Genomic DNA, 20,977 nt, shown 5'->3' on the forward strand with positions numbered 1-20,977 from the left:
CTTTGTCGGCCATCTTGGGGTACTCAATTGCGCGTGCGTATTTCGCTGTGTTGGCATTTGCGTTTGTGTCAAAGGTGTGACCCAGCCTTCAAAAAGTACAAATTTCTCAGTAAGAACACGTATATGCAAGTTCAGGGAAAATAATCATTAACTGGCACTCTTATAACCACGAAATGATGAATTATCCTTTTTCCAAGTATTGCATAAATTGCACGTAAAATCAACTTCGCACTTACCTAAAATAAAGAAAATACATCCAAAAGTCTTGGCTAAAAAGCCAGCACTCTCATTGAAGCTCATTTTTAAATACACATCCCCTCGAAGAGTGGATAAAACACATGAATCTGTTTCTCTTTTATTGACAATTATTTGAAACAAAAAGTGCTATGTATCATCACTAAAAGTAATTTCGAAAAAGAGAATTTCTCAATGAAATCGTCTTCAAACAAGTGACATTATTGTAAGGTGTGACTCCTTTTAATTTCTTTTACCTTGGGAAATTAATATTGTGATATTTTCCATATAGTTTTGGAATAGAACCCTGTTTCTTGTGTATTTTATAATTTTACATTGGATCACGCTCACATTTTTCATGTCTTTGTTCGATTCTGATACGTCCTGGAAAATCTGAAACTATAAATTCAATGTTCCTGAGGCATGTATAATGTAGTTAACCAATTACGGATCGTAACTAAAAGTACTGGGGCTTCTCTCGGGACTGTCTTTCTGGCAATCGAACAATTGAAAGAGCTTTTTCAATAGTGATTTTTTTTTGCATTCAATTTTTGGTGAATAGTTGCCGGAATATTTTAACCTTTTTAGGGAAGAGTTTTTCAAGGATTCAACAAAACACTTGAGAAAAACCGATGCGACATTCAGAGAAGCAAGGCAAAATTACTAAGAAAGATCTAATATGGCACTTGCCAGGAAACCCCGAGATGCTATTCAAGGGAAAATATTTGGCCTCATTACCCACAAAAAGTAACAGGAAGTCGCTGATTGACAGTCACCGGAAGCTTAACAATTTATATTCATTAGGAAGTGAAAAAGCCAGGAAACAGGGGGAACAGACTTCACATTCCAGTTCTTCCGTAGACAACCGGAGAGCAACAATCCAAAACATTGGAAATTGTGCCAAACCATATCACATTATTCAACCTGTTCCTCCCGCAGCAAATGCACTGATGACATCAATAACTATAAGAGTTTTAAAAGTATTTTAGACGTTTCATGGTGATGCCCGAAGTCAGAAAGCCAACTGTAGAGAGTATTTTCACTCACGTGATCAGTAACCTTGTTTTTTCCACCGATACTAAAGAAAACTTTTGCGTGATAATAAAGCTCAATTCCTATACATATATACTAGGAATAATCAGGGATTAATGAAGTGCGTTCGAAATTGCTATTATGGGAACTTAAATTGCCATTGGAAAGGTGTCATTCAGGTCGGTGTGTGGGGGAGGGGTTGGGGGGAGGAGGGAGATTTCGGGTACATCTTAAATCAGGATTTAATAATTGCAGTATTGCGAGGTAACAAAAGCACAAGTCGATTTCTAAAAGGTGCATGACTAGACAAATTTCAAATTTACTAACGTTTTAATGAAGTAACAATGTGATAATACAAAGTACTATTTCTTAGTTGTTTATGATTTTTGGACAAAATAATTTCAACTACAACATAATGACTTAGGTAAAATGACATACTTTTATGCATTATAAAGTAAAACGTTTTATCTCTAATAGGAAAATTTGATCGATAACAGGAACTTGTGTCAGCTACATGTATCAGTATGTAACAATTAATACATAGATAAGTTTTCAGTATAATTTGAAGTAGAATACAACTTTTCTCAGAAATAGTTACACTATAATCATTAATGTGCGTCTCATTTTTCTCACAGTTACGAATTGTTAAAGCCTCATCATGATCTTGTGAACTGCAATCAGCACTGATTAGCCCATGAACGATTAGTGGGTTGTTTAATAGCACAACAGTTGAATTCATTCGACGTTTCAGTTTAATAAATCGCCACCAGATACAAATATTCGGTTCATTTCGTTTGTGACCACAACAAGTCATTTGGCTCAATGGCCACCGAGCACAATCACTCGGTTCATTTGGTCTGTATTTGTGACCGCCATGGGTCAGAGTACAATTACCCGGTTGAGTTCCCGTTTTGTTCAGAAAAGTCGACATCAATTCACAGCAGGAGGACGACAGCAAAGGTGCTTGGTTTGTCGTTGCTCGGATGCCGACATCGGGCTTTACATATACTCTTGACGTCGCAAACACTTCCCTGATAAGGCTTTGACAATTAGCAACGATGAACTTTTTAAGAAACATCGCATTAAAGTTTGAAAAAATGAATTGAACTTACCAATGATTGGTTGTATTCCTTTCGATCCACGCAAAGTCCGTTCGCACAAGGTAACTCGTTGAGAGCCCGCGACAATCTTGGAAAGGTTTTCAGCTGAAAATAGTTGCGCGCGCAGAGCCCGCGCTCTCCCGCGCTCTTGATAAAAATAAATAGATGCGTGCGCATAGTTGTTATTCAAAATTCAAAATGGCGCAGATTTTGCACATCGCCCGTCCACCCAAAAAATCTCGACTCTTCACGCCTGCGAAATCACGTGATAGGTGACGACAGGAACCCCAAGTTTAGGCTTGCGTTCTCCTATTGTCGAACGCAAAGAGTTTTAAAAGTAATTTAGACGTTTGATGGTGATGCCCGAAGTCAGAAAGCCAACTGTAGAGAGTATTTCACTCACTTGATCAGTAACCTTGTTTTTTTCCACCGAAACTAAAGAAAACGTTTGCGTGATAATAGAGCTCAATTCCTGGAGTTGTTGGGTACACCAACATGGCCGCCTTTACGTCACTTGAAAACAGCCGGAACAGACCTTCTTCATGAGTGGCGGACAAAACCAAAAGAATTATAGTTTAGCTTATACTTAAGAGTAAGGTGAACACAAGAGGCAATGCTCAGTTTAAACTTCCCATAGTGATCATTCTCTGGGTTTGGCCTTCGGGTGTGTTTTCAAAACGCCCCAACTTGCAATGTTCTTGATATAGGGATTTATTCATACGTCGCCATCATGGACAATTGGTCTATTAATGGAGGGGACGTAGGTTTTCTACTGGTAATGGAGGGGGCATAGTTTTTGTCTGGTTATTTCGTAGATTAGCAAAAGCATTCCTTACACATTAGGGCGTTGTTTTCAGAACTACTGCTGTGCAGTCAAAACAACACTTTTGTTAAAGAAAAGTGGTTATTTTGAAATTCTTTACACAGTAAAGCAATTTAAACATATGTTTTTCCTAAGGTACCATGCAGTTTTTATTTTATATATCTACTTTACATTTTTTGCTGAGTGAAAGTCGCGTTCAAATATAAATGATGCTTAATTCCGGTTCACTTTTTATTGAAAACCTACCTGTCTATTTTGAGCCCTTTGGTCATGTTAGGTAGTCAGCAGATTTACACGACAGTGATTTTAATTAAATGTTCAACCAGTGATTACTCTTTAATAGAGAAGAAAATAAACTGTCTTCCTGTCTGTGTGGAATCACGGAACATCGAGGATCATAGTTGCTATATAATTATTTCAATAGATGTGACAAAAACGTTGCATGATTGTAATCATGCATGTTCTCGTTATGATCGAGGTCTTGGTAATGGATGAGAACAAGTTTAGTTTGAACCCATACCGAGTTTCGAAACGATCCCCTTTTCTTGTTTTCGCTCGAAATTTTCCTAAAACTGAGGGATACTGACAAAGCAAATATGAAGACAAGAGCTTTTAGATCGAACCTTAACCAGATGAGTCCATGAAAATTTCTCTTCCTGTTTATTATTTATCATTTTAAATCCGAAAGGAGCTTTGCATCTCTAAGGCAACAGTGTCATTTAAAAATGATGAATTGAAATTAAGATTAGGATCGAACCTTTCACAGAAATATCAGGGGCTCTTCGTCATTTAATTGTGGTTTTCCAACCCTCAGATCGAAATTGCAAATGTTGGCAATATTCAAGTTGTAAGTCTTAGCTGAAGATGTTCGTATTTCCAAGGAAAATGTATCATCTTCAAGTAAGGGTTTCATAGAGGGTTTCCAAGAAAGAATGTGCTCGGCTGGGTTGGTAGGCCGAAAGCGAACTACTAAAACACGGTTTCAACAGGTCTGATTCGTAAATGTGTTTTTTTTTAAACATAGCTGTCAAGATCGAAACTCGGAAAAGGAAGGCTTATCAATAACAAGTATTCAATTTTTCACTTCGCACGTGGTTGGGAACAATTAAGGATGAGAACTTTCTTTCAGTCAAAATTCAACTCCTTTTATGTAACACCGGAGGTTAGAATAGTTAGATTAAATATCTACTGGGCACGTTGTCAGCATGTACCAGGCAAGAAAGTGAGAAAAAGATGCCATAATGATCAAATCTTTGCAAGGAAGTTTATAGATACAGTAGATTGAGCAGATTCTTCCTCCTTGTTTTTGATATTTTCGTCTCCAAGACGAACACGTGTGTAAGAAAATTTTCCTTTGTTCTTGATGCAATTACGACAAGCACACCCGTCAACAAGCACGTTGTGAGTCAAAAGAAGTTGCCAATCAGAGACTGAGATATTTTATCATGAACAACCTCTTACAAACACTTCCTCGAAAACAATCAAAATTCTTGTTTGACTTCAAAGTTTCACCTTAAACATTTTTTTAAACGATATATTTACTCCGGTGGCATAACACACAATATTAGACTAACTTTGGTTTATGAACTATATGATCGTAATGACTTGAGATAAATACCACGAAGGATATTATCAAAAAGCATGTTTACACGATAAATAATTTCACCAATCGTTGGTAAAATCTGCTAGTATGCCAGTCTTGTGTTTCAACTGCCATTTGAAATTTACCCGTACGGTTCTAAGGGTTTCGGCAGCACAAAACTGAAACACAGGCTCTGCTATCGGTCAGTTAGCTAGCAGTCCATGCTGCAAACGTGCTTTGGTGTGTTAACCTTGCAAAGCCTACAGTGTACCTCAGCTAGCTATTACCCTATTTTGAGACCAAACTGGAAAGGAAAAAATTGTAAGATATATGTAAACAAAAATTACTGAAAGCAAAAGCCAGTTGCTTATCAGAAATTATGGGATTTGAACAAGCCCACTAAACACTAAGCCGTCACGTACTGTAAACATCTATGAAAGGAAACTAAGACGACTACAGAATCCAATGATTTTGCTTTTATTAACTTCCATTGGTTTTAAAACCACGGAGAAGCCCGCAAAAGACAAACCAACCGTGTTTGATGACAAAAATAGGAAGTATAGATTAATGGCAGGAACACAAGGAGTCTTGTGTCAGAAGTTCCTTTCTAAATGCGTTTCCTTGCACGGAAAAGTCAAAGTTAAGAGGGACATTCCAGATTATACGAGAACGTCCCCGCCCCCAACACCCGACAAACAAGCCGTTGTTTTAAGTAAATAAGAAAAAACTCAGATGCATAATCAGCATCTTTTTTTTTTTTTTTTTTTTTTGATAAATCACACTAACCCGTGCAAGCTCAGTTACCGTTAGAATTTTAGTCTGCTCTGGAACATGCAATTTGCACTTCTGACACATTACGTTCGTATTTATCATTTAACGAGATACGGCTAGAGGCTATAATTTGCCATATGAATGGAAGTGTTAGTAAGCTTCAGTGGTAATGAAAAGGATTTACAGTTTGACGACTCAGCGTCTCTTGAAGGACTCGAGGGAGGAAACGATACTGACTGATTCACTGAATCGGGCGAGGTTGGGATTTCTCAGGAAAACACTCAAAGACGGTGTTAAGAAATGATTTATATATGACATTTCTTAGCGATAGAATTTGATCAAATTTACCGGTGGCCAACCGTTGGCCACCGGTTAGTGGCACTAACCGGTTCATTCCGTATAAAACTCGAAAGCGAAACTTGTCGAAACACTCAAAATTTAAAAGGCAGATTACGACACAATCGTGCATGCAAAGAAAAGCGGCAGTCATTTGAAGCATAAGCAAGTGGAGAATGTTTCCCAAAGTGATGAAATGTCGTTTAGCAGTTTTACTTTCTCCGATAGTCGTACTTCAAACTATTCAAGGTAAGTTTCGCGAATACACAACTTTCGTGCATAACAAAATGAAGAACGAAATCCGGCAATGTGTCATGCCAGATCATATTCTAATACTTCTGAGTAAAACTTCATGGAAACAGCGGCCAACTATGACAAGAGTTTTTAACATCCGAACGATGAAAGGCCTTGAACCTCCGACCCAAAGAACCAAAGTTCTCAAAAAGTGACTTTCGCTTTACCTGACGAGTGGGTAAACAGCGAAAATGCTCAAGGTTGACTGATGTGAAGAGAAGAAATGTCTATTCTGGGATTCGTTGTTTAATTTTCACTGCGAGTGCACTTTCTTCTGCGTCTAAACCTTGGCCATGTAAGATCAAACATTTTTCGTTCAACATCGTGTTGCTATATACACGTTGAAAGGCTAAAAGAGTAAATCGTTAAATGGCCAAAATACCGAGCAAAGTTGCCCTATAAAAAGGGTTATATGAATGGTACCGCACCAGTTTGAACTGTGGGTATAAATGATTTTTCAAGTGAATGGTCACTTAGCAATTTGTAAGCAGTGATTTTCTTCAGTTATGCTTTAATGTCGCCACTAAGTTTCTTCCTTATCTCAGTACCATGATTATTTTCTTCAGAATTATTAACATTTGACCAAGTACGAAATGTCGACTGAACAAAGATACTATGGATCTTAAATCCATGTGAAGTTTGCAGAACCCGGAGTAGAGAGACTCCGAATGTTCTTGCAAGCGCGATGTTAAACTATGTTAACTAAAAAGATATGAATGATTAGCGGATAATTTTCTTTCCTGAGATAAATTTATGCAAAACATATTTTGCCGTTTTCGCTTCGAAATTTCGTCTTTTTCGCCATAAACTTTACACTGAAAGCAGAGGTCATTCGTCCCATTGCAGAACTAATGGCCGTGGGTTCATACCTGATTTGACGTTCACACCTAGCGCAAAACATTACGCTGAACAAGCGATTGCCATTTTTTTTTAATTTACACAACTTTTCAGGCCTGTCGAAAGCAAAACCTCAAGGAGTCAAATTCCAGATACCGTAAAATTCCGAAAATAATCAATGCATAGTGCCTTTTTAAGGTTAATTTTCATTTAAAAATCTCGAAAGGCACTGCCTTTGGGTTTCACTGCCTTTGGGTTTCACAAAAAATGAAAACAGCTCTAATGTCGTTTGTGAGTCAGTGTCTAATAGATCGTATCATGACATTCACGTTACACGGAGTTCGCGGCAAAAGGTGTCCTCCTTTCTGTAACCAAAGCCAAGATCCCAATCAAACCGTAATATATTCATTAAAGTGGGTAAAGGGTGACTTTGTAATTTTTATTCAAAGTACCACAACTTTAATTTTGCATCTAATTATGTAGTATAAGGAAATGTACAACACCCAACCTTACTGCTGCGCACAGGATAAAGTATGTTTTCCCCGCCATACTGCACGGCCTAAGATATTTTATCATGAAACAATAGTGGTTGCCATTGGGTACCAAAATGGATTTCCATGACCACTGCGAGGCATTTATCCACGGTGCTGACCGAAAAAGTCGCGCCCGGAGACAAAAGAGTAGACTTCGAGTTCAACATTAATAATAACAACATTAATAACATCAAATAACATTAATAAGATTAAATAACATTTTTATCCAATAGGCTTGTCCATAGGCATAATCCAGCCATCCTACAGCAAAGAAGTGGCATTGGAGGGCTCCGAAGTCACTTTAGAGTGTCTTGGTGATGATAAATTAACATTAGAGCCTATAGATACCTTCCCACGGTGGTTCAAAGACAACAAAACTGTCGAGTATAACGACAAGATAAGAAACGAATGGGTGTGGCCCCAGGGAGGAGAATGGAGGGGCTTTTCTTTGATCATAAAAAACGTGTCTAAGGAAGATGCTGGTCAATATCGATGCGAGGCGCATTTTACCTCAACTAAAATTAGACCATTGAGAGCATCAAGAGAATTGGAAATATTTGAGAGAGGTAGGTTTGACTTGTGTCTAGCTTTGTAAAGGAGGTTCAAAAGGGTTTTCTGACAACGCGGGGAATTGATCCCAAGATACACGCGAGGAAATTAAGCGAAAAATGCAAAAAAAAAAAAAAAACAAAAAAAAAAAAACAAAACAAAACAAAAAAAAAAAAAAACAAAAAAGAAGAAGAAGAAATGAAAGCTAAAATCGCGAGAACCCGAAAACAGGCTTATTTGGTTTCGTAAGCAAGTCTCTCGAAAGTTAGCTCGGTGACGTACCCTGTTTTTTCGTATTCAAATAAGATCCGTTGTTTCGCACTCTCAAAGAAATTTCAAAATCAATTGTAGACTACCTTGTTGAATATTTATTGCCTCTTTTCACAGCTTTTTCGCAAACATTTCAAGTTTTACTAGTTTATTTCCCCATCAGGTTTTACGCAAGTGAATTTGATGGTGCTCGGAGTGGCTCTTAACTACAGAAAGACAATAGCTCCTAAGGAAGATTTTTAGTCAATAGCCCTATATCACTTCAATCAGAAGGCGCATGCACAACTAGTCCCTGTTCTTTGCCGTTCGTTTCACTGAAAAACAGTTTAAAAGGTTGGCCGACTGTAATTCCATTTTGAAGAGAATGCCTTCGCAAACGTTGTTTGATCTGTCCGAACAGCGGTGTGTTTATGCTTATCACTGTTTGTTTTGATCCAACGTAATGCATAAATGGTTACACGGCATTGCAGTCTTGTGTTAAATGTTTATTATGTAAAAACTATTAGGAAACAAAAGGAAGAGGCGGTTTTTTCAACAGATGGGAACAGCCCCGTCATTTTTCGTAAACTGTAGCATAAAATTTCTATTTGGACAAAAAAAGGACCTGACATTTTGAAAAGTACAAGGAGGGCATATTGTTTTTGAGAAATAAGATTTTTTTAATCCATGCTACAGATTTTGTGTTAGAATGTTTTCATACTGTTGCGTTAAAAAACTTGTGAAAAACATAGTAGGATATAGTAGCTACGCACTGCTGATGAGGCCCAGCAAGGCCAAAACAGCTGTCCATGGCTGCCAATTCACACCTAGACTTTCGAAAAATCCTTCTAGATACGGGCGGAACAAAGGACTTTTCATACTTGATTGGCGCCAATTTAGCGACCCAAAACCGGGTCGCTGAGCTAGGCCAATCAGAGTAGTCCTCGTGGATCCCAGGGAATAGAGTTGTCAATCAAAATTTGCCACACGCAGTGAAGCGTGATTTTCAAACATGCTACTAATTAAGGCCACGGGATATTCCAAATTACGCGACCATCAGAGGAAAATCATTGAAGAATATCTGTCTTGCATAGATCTGTTTGTGTCTTCTCCAACCGGAGCTGGGAAAAGTCTGACCTTTGAACTAGTCCCGTACGCTTTTGGTCGTTTACTTGGAGCGGGTGGCAATGCTATCGTCTTCGCAATTCTTCCACTGATTTCCGTGACTCACGAAAGATTTGGTCTCTAGCCGGTCGCTATTTAGGAGACAACACATTTAGGGCCTGTTTACATGGAGGTGGGGGACCCCAGGTAGGTGAGGTAACCCGCCTAGGTGGGGTAACCCGCCTCTCCATATAATCTCTCATTTTTATTTGATCATGTTTACATGATAGGTGGGGTAACCCGCCTAGGCGGGTTGCCCGGTCTGCCAGGTAGGGTAACCCTGTCAGCCGGTGTCGCATTTTGCCATGTAAACGACTCAAGGTGGGGTAACCCGCCTAGCCGGGGTCGTGTTCATGCGCGCCAAAGCGCGCCAAAATTTGAAGCAGAACAATATGGCCGCCCACGCTTACAAACCCGGCGAGCTTTTTCGCCGGCTTCATCTGGATAACGTGCAACAGAGCGAAGAAAATCAAGCATATTCTGGGATTGTGAGTGAAGAAGATCCGATGGAGTCCCACACATCCACTGTCAACAACTTTACTTTGCCTAGTCGGCCGTCGATAGCACAAGCAGCGTAAGGCAAGATAAAAGCCTCTGAGAACAAAGAACAGTCAACAGCCCCTAAGAAAACCAAGAAGAACCCTAAAAACAAGGCATGGAGCGCTGATCAAGTTGAACTTCTTTTGAGATACCTAAAAGACTTCAAAACGAAGTGCGACTTTAATGGAATCGATTTCGAGGCCGACCTGGCCTCTATGTATACGGAGATACGTCGGTGTATGGCTGCCGATTTTCCAGAAGAATTTGGTCCCGAGGTTGTTACTGAGCCTATAAAACCGCTCAAAGAAATGAGTGAGAAAGAATACGAAGCCTTCAAAAAACACAGAGATAGTGAAAGAACTCATTTAAAAAAAGGGTACGATAGAGTGAAAGAAAAGATTCGAAACGTGAGGCAAGATTTCCGCACAGCAGTGAACAAGGGAACAAGAAGTGGTAGTGGGAAAATTGTTCAAGAAAATTTCGATCTGTTGTCTGAAATATGGGGTGGCTCGCCAGCTACCACGTCCCTTTCCTTTGGAATTGATGCAGACACATTAGGAACAGACATCAGCTCGGAAATACATAATGAAACGCTAGAAGGTTAGTGTTATTAAAAAAGTTAAATCTTCATTTTTATATTTATTCATTTATTTATTTATTTATCTATCTATTTATTACAATATATGGCTAAAAGGCCAAATGATAATTTTTAAAGGAGTCCTAAACCCCATGGCCATATAAAAACAGATTTTAACCTTTGAATCTCCAATATCAACATACAAATTTAACAGTCATCTTCTCTTATTGTTCTACTTGGGGTACTATTTTGAAAGATGAAAACAAATTTTCTATCATTAGTAATGATTCCCATGATATTCATTGCCTGAGTGAGTGCTGCATGTTGAATGGATATTATGAAGAGTTATTGGCTGTTGATCACAACTGAGGCAAGAGGCCTGTTCATACTTTTGTTGATTTATGGCAAGTGATGAAAATGACTATTATTTTAGAAAGAAGAAATAATTATTCTGTAAGACAGTTCTTTTACCTCCAATTATTCAATTTTACAAATTGTAGATGCATCAACTGTAGAGTCAACTGATTCCTCCAGTGAAAGCCTATCTGCAGAAACCCCAGTACTATCCCCAGGTCAGAAAAAAAGTAAAGGTGTCTCTCTCTCCAACATCCCCAAGTTGGTTGACAATAAGAGAAGGCATATGGAGAAAACACTGTCCCAGGCGCAACGAGACCAGCTGTTGATGAATACTGCTAAAGAAGATCTTCTCATGAAGAAAGAAATGATGGAGTCATTTCAACAATCAAACAAGACATTGGAAGAGTCCATATCAAAGATGACCATGTGTTTAACATCTCTTGGAGATGGAATTGCCAGTGGGATGCAAATGTTGGCAATGGCTCTCTCTGGTCAACCCCAGAATAATGTTCCTCAAGTTTCCCACCCACATTTCAATACATACAGTGGCTTTGCATCCCCACCTTCATATGGCAACAACAATTATTGTACCCCATTAACCAGACGTTCTGTACCCTCCCAGTTCAGCAGAATTGGTAGTGAGGAAGTGATGCAGTCCATCAATGAGCAAGGACCAATTCTAGGGCCTACTCGTACACTATTAGAAGATGAAAGCTTTCAGCTCTGATGATTACATAACAGTGATATCCTAGATGAACAAAAAGACATTTGTTGTGTTACAGGTCCCTTTAAAGATTTGATATTTAATCTATATGATTTCCAGTACATATTCATATTAATATATATGAGGAATGTAAACATTATTATTTAAGCGTTTAAATGTTATTTAAATGCATCTTTAATTGCAAGGTGTTATAACTCCAACATTTGGGCTAGTTAAGCTGTTCTATAAAGCAACAACAAGATAAATCCAGACAACTTGCATTTGTTCGAGTATATTTTAACAGTTTATTAAATCCAAGTAAAATAACAACACAATGAACTAAACAGCCATGAAAACTATCGAGTTTGCCTCTGGAACAAGAACAAAAGAAATTATTTAATTAGACAATACCACCAGGAAAATTAATGAAATAACAAAACAAACAGTACAACTGATTTCTATAATAGACAGGTGGAGTGAGTTCCTATAAAACTGTGCTTTCAAGTATAAAAAAAAGGAACAGAGTTACAACTCTATGGTTGTACAATGGGAATATGTGTACCATCTACGCACCCAAAGGATTATGTTTTAGTTTAAGTGGAACGATCTTGATTCCACTAGTTAGCTTGCTGTTCTGTTATTAAAACCTCACAAGTTTTATGTGATTATGACTACATTCACTCAGAAAGGAATCTGTTTATTTTAGATAGTAGTATAAGCTAAATAAACAAATCAGTGAGGAATGTGTTCCTTGTAGAAGGATGTGATTATGTTTCTCACATAAGCTCCCTCAGCAGTGTTGAAAGAATATAACCGGTCTGGTGCATTTTCAGGTTGTGCCAGTCTATCACGTGCCCTTTGCTGTGCAACAACATCATCCTCTACATTCATGCCCTGCAACTCACAAATGTTGTGAAGTACAAAACAGGCATAAATAATGCTGGGGATAACATTCAATCCCATGTCATTTCTTTTGTTTAAGATTTGCCATCTTGCTTTAAGACGGCCATAGGCACACTCTATTGGGTTTCTAGCACTCCTAAGCATGTTATTAAAGATAACCTCTTCATTTGTGCGAGTATTGGGGAATTCCTTCATGCAGTATGGAAGTAGGGGGTAAGCAGGATCCCCCAACAATGTAACAGGTATGTTTTCGTAGCCTGGTAAAATTTCTTTATAACACATAGGAAGTCTTTCCTCTCTTAAAAGTCTGTTTATTCTCGAATTACCAAAGACTCTTCCATCATGCACACTCCCTGGCCATTTCACGTCGACGTCTAAAAATAGCCCTTTCCAGTCACAAACTCCTTGAACATTCAAGGTGTATTTCAGTTTATAACTAAAATAGTCATGAGGATTCTCGCTTGGTTGTGCAATGGGAATATGTGTACCATCTACGCATCCAAAGGCCTGTGGAAAACCATATTTATTTTCCATGCCATCAATAAGTTCCTTCATTTCTTGAACGGTATTGGGCAATTTTATGTATCTTGGACCTAAAACATCAGTAATAATGTTGCATACTTTTCGAACAACTACGGAGACTGTGCAATGCGCAACTCCAAATGCATATGCTGTCATCGTGAGAGAGCCTTGATCCTTCAAAAAGTATAGGGTAATGGCAAGTTGCTTTTCCACTGACAACACATCAAGTCCTCTTGGACTCCTACCAGGTTGAAGAAAGGGTCGCAATTCGTCTGCTACGGACATAAAAACCGCACGATTCATCCTTAAGTTCTTCTTCCACTCCCTTTCTGGCAAAATTCCATTGAACAAGTTGAGCCACCACTGTTCTGTCCTCCCCGAACTTCTCCACATTCTACCTCGACGGTTAATTCTTCTTCGGATGCGTAGAAGTCGTGCAACACTAGCATTGTATTGTTGCGTTGCCTGAGCAGTTAACTGCCTTTGGCGGAAGCTTTGTATCATCAAAAGTGACAGTAAAAAGCCGCAGCATTGAAATGCTGCAGCGAGAGCAGATAATAAACAGAAAAGAACACTGACCGCCAAAATGCGTCGTTCGTCCGCCATTATCTTTGTTTACATGCCTAGCGACCACGCAACAATGTCTGGTAACGTCACCCCAGGACCCCGGGGTTACAAGTTTGCATGTAAACGCGGGCCATTTTTCGACCACGGCTAGGCGGGTTACCTCACCTACCTGGGGTCCCCCACCTCCATGTAAACAGGCCCTTAAAATCTCAAGTATAAACGGGTGTGTGGAAGTCCCGAGGCGATTCAAAAAAAGAAACGCAAAAGACCGTGTCCTTTTTCAAGTGCGAAGAAGGCACCGAAACGGAAAACCTCAAAAGTATTTAATAACGAATCGGCCGAAGCGCTCGCCGCTAGTGATAAAGGCTCATACTCTGAGCAAGATAAATTGCTATTGTCTATGAAAGAAGAGCCCTCACTTTATCGATCAACAGGTACTTACTTTTCACAAGTTTTGAGACCTAATCTCCCTACACCGGAAAGAGCACCAAAGAGTATTTTGCTTTATTTCTCAGTCAAAACTAAAATGTCATCGAATGAGACGCATGTTTCCAGATCGTTTACAGATCGTTTACAGCAAGTTTTCATCCTTTTTTCGCTGAAATGTGGGAAAAATGTTGCCCGATAATGAGGCAAAAAAACCGTGTCGGGGAATAATTATTTTTTGCCTCCTTCGAAAGCAATGAGTATATAAGCAAAGCTATAATGCGTGTTTTATAAAAACTTAAAGTTTAACAGCGTATAAAAACAAACCAGGCAATTAATCCAAATTCCCTGACAGGGTTTTTTAGATCAAGGTGTGGAGAAAACGTAGCGATGTCGCTCGCTTTCTCCGGTTAAATTCTGACCGGAAACGAATTTAATTTGTGAAACTACATACTTTTGGACAATGATCGCTATTTTAGGAAAGGTTTTTATTTCTTGCCTTAAATCAACTAATAATCGGAATCTACAATTCGTAAGCTTTCAGAAAATATATACTTTATTGGGGTTTTTATGAAATGTGTGCCCGTAAAGCAGCGACAACGCGAGGTTGTCATTTGGGGTATACTAATACCTCAAGCAACAGTACGAAACTATTGTAGGGCACTTTTTTGAAGACGTCCACGAGGCCTTAGCTTCACGTTGACATGACAACGGTACAGCACTGCTAAGAGACCCTTTTATTCTTAGTTTTTTTATAAATATCTCGAAAATCAATTCGCTGACCTAGTCTGTTTTCATTTTTGTAAGGGGTTGTCTCTTAACGACCCAACCGTTGCTATGGACTCCTTCAAATAGTCATTTCGTGAGCCCCTTAAACTCTGCAGATATCCTTTTTTGCCAAGTGTTTTCTATTTAACATTTCTTTGTCTGGTTCGACTCACAATCATATCTGGTAAATCACGTGGCCAAAGGAGAAAATGCCTAAAAACTCAGCAAGTTAACTATGTTTTTCACATTTTTTTAACGCAACAGTATGAAAACATTCACCTTGCTTTTTTTAGTGTTTCAGTAATCTTTGATGGACAGTGTTTTAATCCTTTACCATTGGCCATCCACTGTTCTTTGTGGAAAACGTACCCTTTCGAGCCTACTTAACGTAACTCCCGCCAATAGACACGGAGCTATGGCAACGACAGACGCGACGGCAACGAAAACGTCACACATTTGCATATTAAGTGTACAAAAACAACAGCACGTCGTGAGTTTTTTATCTTTCGTCCATTTCTTTGCCATAGATGGCAAAGCAACGACGTGAAATGACTAAATTTGAGGGTAGACTGCTAGCAGTCCTTTTCTAGAGATAGTCGCGAGAGCGCGCGAAATAGCCGAGAGCGCAAAGCGCGACGAGACTGAAGCGAGGAGAAAAAAACCAGAGGAGACTGTTTTCCGCTTTCGCTCGGCTATTTCGCCCACTCCCGCGACTATCTAGAAAGGGACTAAATTTGAGTTTTGATGAAGAACTTTGACACTTGAAAATAAATTTTTATTTCTCCCCCTAAATGAAGCGCCGTTCATAACAGTTTCAGTCTTGAGGAACTGCCACACCTTTGTCGCATTAAAAATCTTGAAATAGTCACGAAGTGATTGCAATAACGCAAATATAGATTTTGAGATGACGTTCTCATTTCTGTTGCCATCTTATTTGCTAAAGATGCCAAATAACATGGCAGCCTGCAGAGGCGAATGCAGACCTTTGATGAACAGCTACTGCTAACTACTCATAGACTGAGAAACAAAAAATAAAGTTATACGTTGAATAATGCTTTGGAGAATACAAGCTTGGTTTACATATGTAACGCAAAACGCAAAAGCACAGTTATTTATTTATTTATTTATTTATTTATTTATTCGCGAGCAATATTTTGACAGGCATGTACATGTTTAATGAAGTCTTCTATACAAAATACTGGTATGTACACTCTAACAATTTAAGAAAGTCATTCATCAATTATTGACGTTATAGGCTCGGTTAATTACAAAGATAGTTATAGTGGCAGCTTATCGAAGGTTAGAAAGTGAGTCTCATTTCTGAGATAAGATGGTAGCCAACGGTGTTTAGCCTGCGTCACAGACAGACAAAACAAAGATTTTCCTAAGTAGTCCTGTTTGTATTTGAAACTTTTACTGTAGTTGTTCAGATCATAGTTACGAGTTTTATAACGAGGATCAGAGGTGCACAGATAGTCATAAATATCGGTAATTATTGGACAATTTTTTGATTTGAAAAATAGTAGCAAGTTTGAAATCTCTCTGCGGTGTTCCAAGGGTAGTAAGTTCAGTTTAATTAGTCTCACAGTATAGGACATGTCTTGAGGATAGCTCAAAATGAACTTGGTTGCCCTACGCTGGAGATCTTCTAACAGCTTTCAATGTTTAACTGTGTAAGGTGACCACAGGTTACTGCCATATTCCAGTTTAGGTCTCACGGGGGCACAGTACAGAAGTTTTCTGATGGTGGGCTGAGACAGGTCCAGGCATGTTCTTTTGATAAGGCCGACCGTTTTGTTGGCCTTTGCAACGTCTTCAATATGCCTTGCCCATGAAAGGTCGCTGGACACGGTAATACCAAGGTCCGTGGTGGAGGAAGCCTACTGAAGTTGTCGATTGCCAATACTATAGTTCCGGTTGTCAGCTCCAGTGGGTGACTTCTTCTTGGAGGTGAGAAGACTCTTACATTTAGTTGGGTTGAACTCCATAGTCCAGTCCCGGTTCCAGTTGTTGAGGGAGTCTAGATCATTTTGGAGGAGGCTATGGGCGTCTGACATGTCCATAGCTCGATATCACTTGCAATGGAGTCGTCAGCAAAGAGAGAAAGTGTAGAGTTGAAACAGATGTAATCGGGCATGTCATTCATGTAAGAAAGGAACGTTCATATGGACACATTAGATGATAGCGATGCTATAAAAATGCTTGATATTTTGGAATCCGTTAGCCTTCAGCAACACGTTGTTGGTCCCACCCACGCACATGAGCGCAGGTTGGACTTGGCTGTTACTCGCCAATCAGGCCAGATCATTCAATCGACGTCTTACGTGGATCGTTACCTATCAGATCATGCTTCAGTCTGTGTTGTGTCTCTTGTATAGTTCAAAGCCCTCCCTCAGTGTTAGAACTGTGTCTTACAGCAAGTGGAAATCAGTTGATGTGGAAGCTCCGGATACTGTCCTTGCTAAGTCTGACTTGTGTGAAAATCCATCTGCCGATCTAGATGAGCTTGTTTCTTGTTATCATAATACTCTAAGAGCTGCCGAGGATACGAGCGTTCCACTAAAAACTAAAACCATTGTTGTGCGTCCGCGTGTTCCACGGTATAATGATGATATCAGACAGGTAAAAAAGGCTCGTAGACAAGCTGACAGAAAGTGGAGACGATGGAAATCGCATTCTGATTTCGCTTATTTCAAGACCAAAAGGAATGCGGTGAATAATCCTTTGAGCAAAGTGCGCTGTGAGCTTGTTGTTGATTTTGTTGAAGAGAATAGCTGTGATCAACGAAAACTATCTCGAGCAAGTAAGCGTTTGTTTAACCAGCCGCCTGATGATGGTTTAACACCTAACCTTCATGCTCCTACGTTTGCCAATGACGTCAAAAGGTATTTTAGGACTATTAAAGTCGAATTGATACAGCAAAAGATAAATACTGATGCCATACTTTCTGGGGTCTCAAACGTATCTGTACATGAGCTTACCAATGAGGTTTCTACTCCATTGCTGTCTGCATTTGAGAACTTGGCGGACACCGTTGTTAAGTCACTTTTTCAGCACTTAGCTTTGAAATATCAACCTTGCTATCTATAATTACCACTATTATCAATATGTCTTTGCAAAATAGGAGTTTCTCCAGTGCTGAAAGGAGGCATTGGTGCACCGACCTCTTAAGAAGTCGGGCATGGACATTTTATTCAAGAACTTTAGACTAGTCAGCAATTTGGTATTTATTTTTAAACTTACAGAGAAAGCTGTCTTCAATCAGATTTTTATTTTACAATTTCATGGTTGAGCATGGGTTATATCCACTTGTACAGTCATCGTACAGGAAAAATCACAGCACGCAGAGTGCTCTTTTGAAGGTCGAAAAGACCTCCTTCTAAGAACGAACGAGCAACATGTCACCTTGCTTGTTCATCTGGACCTGAGCGCTGCGTTTGATACGGTGAACCACAGCATACTAATGTCATCGCTTCGTAAGTTAGGTATTGGTAATACAGCACTTGAGTGGTTCAAGACGTACTTATCAGGACGTGGTCAACGCATATCCGTCCGTGGTTGCTTGTCTGAGAGGTTTGATATCAGCTGCGGGGTTCCTCAAGGCTCTTGTCTTGGACCGCTTCTGTTTCCTGTATACTCGCGTTAGTTAATAGATGCCATCCAAGACCAATGAGGAATGACCCAATGAGGAAACAGACGAATCAGATGCTCTTGCCGCCATGGAGCGTTGCATTGAGGCCATCAGGAACTGGATGATAAGTAACAGGCTTTTGATAAACAATAATAAAAGACTGAAGTCTTATTGATTGGTACTAGACAGCAACTTTCAAAAGTGAATATTAATAATGTAGTCGGTAGTGCTAATATAGCTCCTTCTTCTGATGTCAAGAATTTGGGAGCGTGGCTTGATTCAAACTTATCTATGTCTGTACACATAACTAAAGCCTGCTCTGCGGCATTTTACCATCTTTATAATATTAGTAGAATTAGAAAGTACCTTACAAAGAAATGTACCGAAACTCTTATCCACGCTTTTATATCTAGGAAATTAGATTATTGCAATAGTTTGCTGTATGGGGCACCTAACTACCTTTTTGCAAAAAATGCACCCCGTCCAGAATGCTGTGGCGCGGTTAATTTTTCAAGGGAGCACGTTCTCACATGTGACGCCTCTACTTAGATCATTGCATTGGCTGCCTGTAACGCAAGGTATACATTTTAAACTTTTACTAATACATGGTCACTCTCCGTCTTATGTAAGTGACCTTACTTCAGTAAGGAGAAGTGGTAGATACAATCTAAGATATAGTAATAATTTAATTCTTAATTTTAATTCTATAAGATCATCAGCAACACTCGGTGACCACTCTTTTCACGTGGCAGCCGCTAGGCTGTGGAACAGCCTTCCGGAACTGCGTGACAAACGAAATATAAAATCGTTAGGTTGTTTCAAGAAGGCTATTAAGACATTGTTATTTCAGAAAGCTTTTTATTAATGAATCCTTATTTTGGAATGTGATTCCTTTTGGCTTCTTGCTTTTGATTATTATGTATTTGATGCAATTGGATTCTTATCATCATTTATTCATACAACCTTTAGTTATTGCATATTTATATAATGTTATCAATAATGTAATGCGCAATTGAAAGTTGCTGGTATTGATAATTGCGCAATATAAGTTTAATAAATTGTATTTTATTGTAAGAGAGGGCCAAGCATTGACCCTTGTGGCACGCCTGACGTCACTGGCAACCAATCGGAGAAAGACTCTTCAAGGACAACTCTTTGTTGCCTGCCAGTATAAGATAAGTGCGGAACTATGAAAGCAGTTTGTCCTTGATACCGTAATGTTCAAGCTTCGATAGAAGCAAGTTGTCAGATACCTTGTCCAAGGCTTTGGATAAGTCAAGATAGATTGCATCGACCTCTTTACCAGTAGCGACAGTGTCTAATATGTCGTGATAAACTTCTAAGAGTTGTGTTATTGTAGACTTTCCTTTGAGGAAACCGTGTTGGTGTTTGTACAGAATGGGTTCAAAGTGATGATTACATCGATTAAAGACGCCTCGACGCCATATCTAGAGATATTTTCAAGAGAGCAAATATTATCGATGCGGTTGCTGTAGCTTGTATCAAGCATGAATCCTCGGCTCTTGAGCTGGAATACCACTCTACTGTAATGAAGTTTCTTCACCTGGCGCGCCTCTCATGCGTTCCTATTAGCATTGTCCTGGAAAGGTCTTAGAATGGCTAAAATACAGGAGGTTCCTATCGAGCTATCAGAATATAATACCGCCTCTAAGGTCAGCAGACTAGCAAGATTCGATCCCTGTAATAAAGCGAACTAACACTATAAAAAGCAAAGGTTTATCTGCATAGAGCTGGAGTTTCAAAGCCGATGAATGATCGATGACAAGTTGTTTATGTATGACTTAAATAGTAATGGCTCAGGATTTAATCCATTGGGATGCCAAATAAGCTAGATTGAGGTGCTGAAACCCCTACACTCTGTTCGTCAGATAAGCTTTAAATCCCAGCGTTACGGCAGAGTCGGAACTCCTATAAAATCCTGAAGATCTTGGAAAGGTTTAATAATACCATTCCAGTAAGTTGGCCTTTGTCCATGTCATGACGTTGCCTGTTGGTAGCATAGTTAAGACAAGTCCTAGTACCGTGAATGTAGAGGTAGGTAGCCAGACTGGTAGTTTAGTAGACAGCACGCGGTTCTCTTGGAAAAATAAAAGAATCTTGGCAAAGAAAGGAAAGAAGAAGATAGGTCTATATTTAACGGCGTCACTTGTTGATCCAGCCTTGCGTATGGACGTGATAACTGCATGTTTCTAGTCAGATGGAACAGTGCCTTCCTCGTGAAATGGAGTGATTTTTTTTTTCTCGCTTCCTTTCGCTTGTATTTGTACTGACCTTCGCGCATATAAACTGAGGCCTGCAACGTAAACGCGAATGTAACCGCGAGATAAAAATATCAGTTTCATACCCTCTCGGTTGAAGTTGAAACCAAGATGGCGTCCGTCCTTGCCCCGCGCCGTTTCAGTAAAAAAATTATAATTCCATTAGCGCCTTCCCACATGTGAAGGTCTCTTGCGTTTCT

The 20,977-nt window shown here is 39.3% G+C and overlaps 3 protein-coding genes across 3 annotated transcripts in view; 2 read left to right on the top strand and 1 right to left on the bottom strand.

The window, feature by feature from the left end:
- The first annotated feature begins 5,993 nt into the window (after positions 1 to 5,993).
- The window catches only part of LOC138012868 (opioid-binding protein/cell adhesion molecule homolog), a 28,276-nt gene continuing 13,292 nt past the window's right edge, over positions 5,994 to 20,977 (top strand). The window contains exons 1-2 of the mRNA XM_068859788.1: positions 5,994 to 6,127; positions 7,776 to 8,108. Of these exons, the coding sequence (XP_068715889.1) occupies positions 6,055 to 6,127; positions 7,776 to 8,108 (406 nt within the window). The 5' untranslated portion in view covers positions 5,994 to 6,054. The remainder of the gene's footprint in view (positions 6,128 to 7,775; positions 8,109 to 20,977) is intronic.
- LOC137967431 (uncharacterized) lies at positions 9,897 to 11,705 on the top strand. Its single transcript, XM_068813953.1, has 3 exons — positions 9,897 to 9,992; positions 10,116 to 10,644; positions 11,122 to 11,705. Exons 1-3 carry the CDS (start codon positions 9,897 to 9,899, stop codon positions 11,703 to 11,705), a joined length of 1,209 nt encoding a protein of 402 aa, XP_068670054.1.
- Positions 12,414 to 13,847, bottom strand: LOC137967432 (uncharacterized). Its single transcript, XM_068813954.1, has one exon. It carries the CDS (start codon positions 13,710 to 13,712, stop codon positions 12,414 to 12,416), a length of 1,299 nt encoding a protein of 432 aa, XP_068670055.1. The 5' UTR covers positions 13,713 to 13,847.

Source organism: Montipora foliosa, chromosome 8 (assembly GCF_036669935.1).
Source record: "Montipora foliosa isolate CH-2021 chromosome 8, ASM3666993v2, whole genome shotgun sequence".
Classification (NCBI taxonomy): domain Eukaryota; kingdom Metazoa; phylum Cnidaria; class Anthozoa; order Scleractinia; family Acroporidae; genus Montipora; species Montipora foliosa.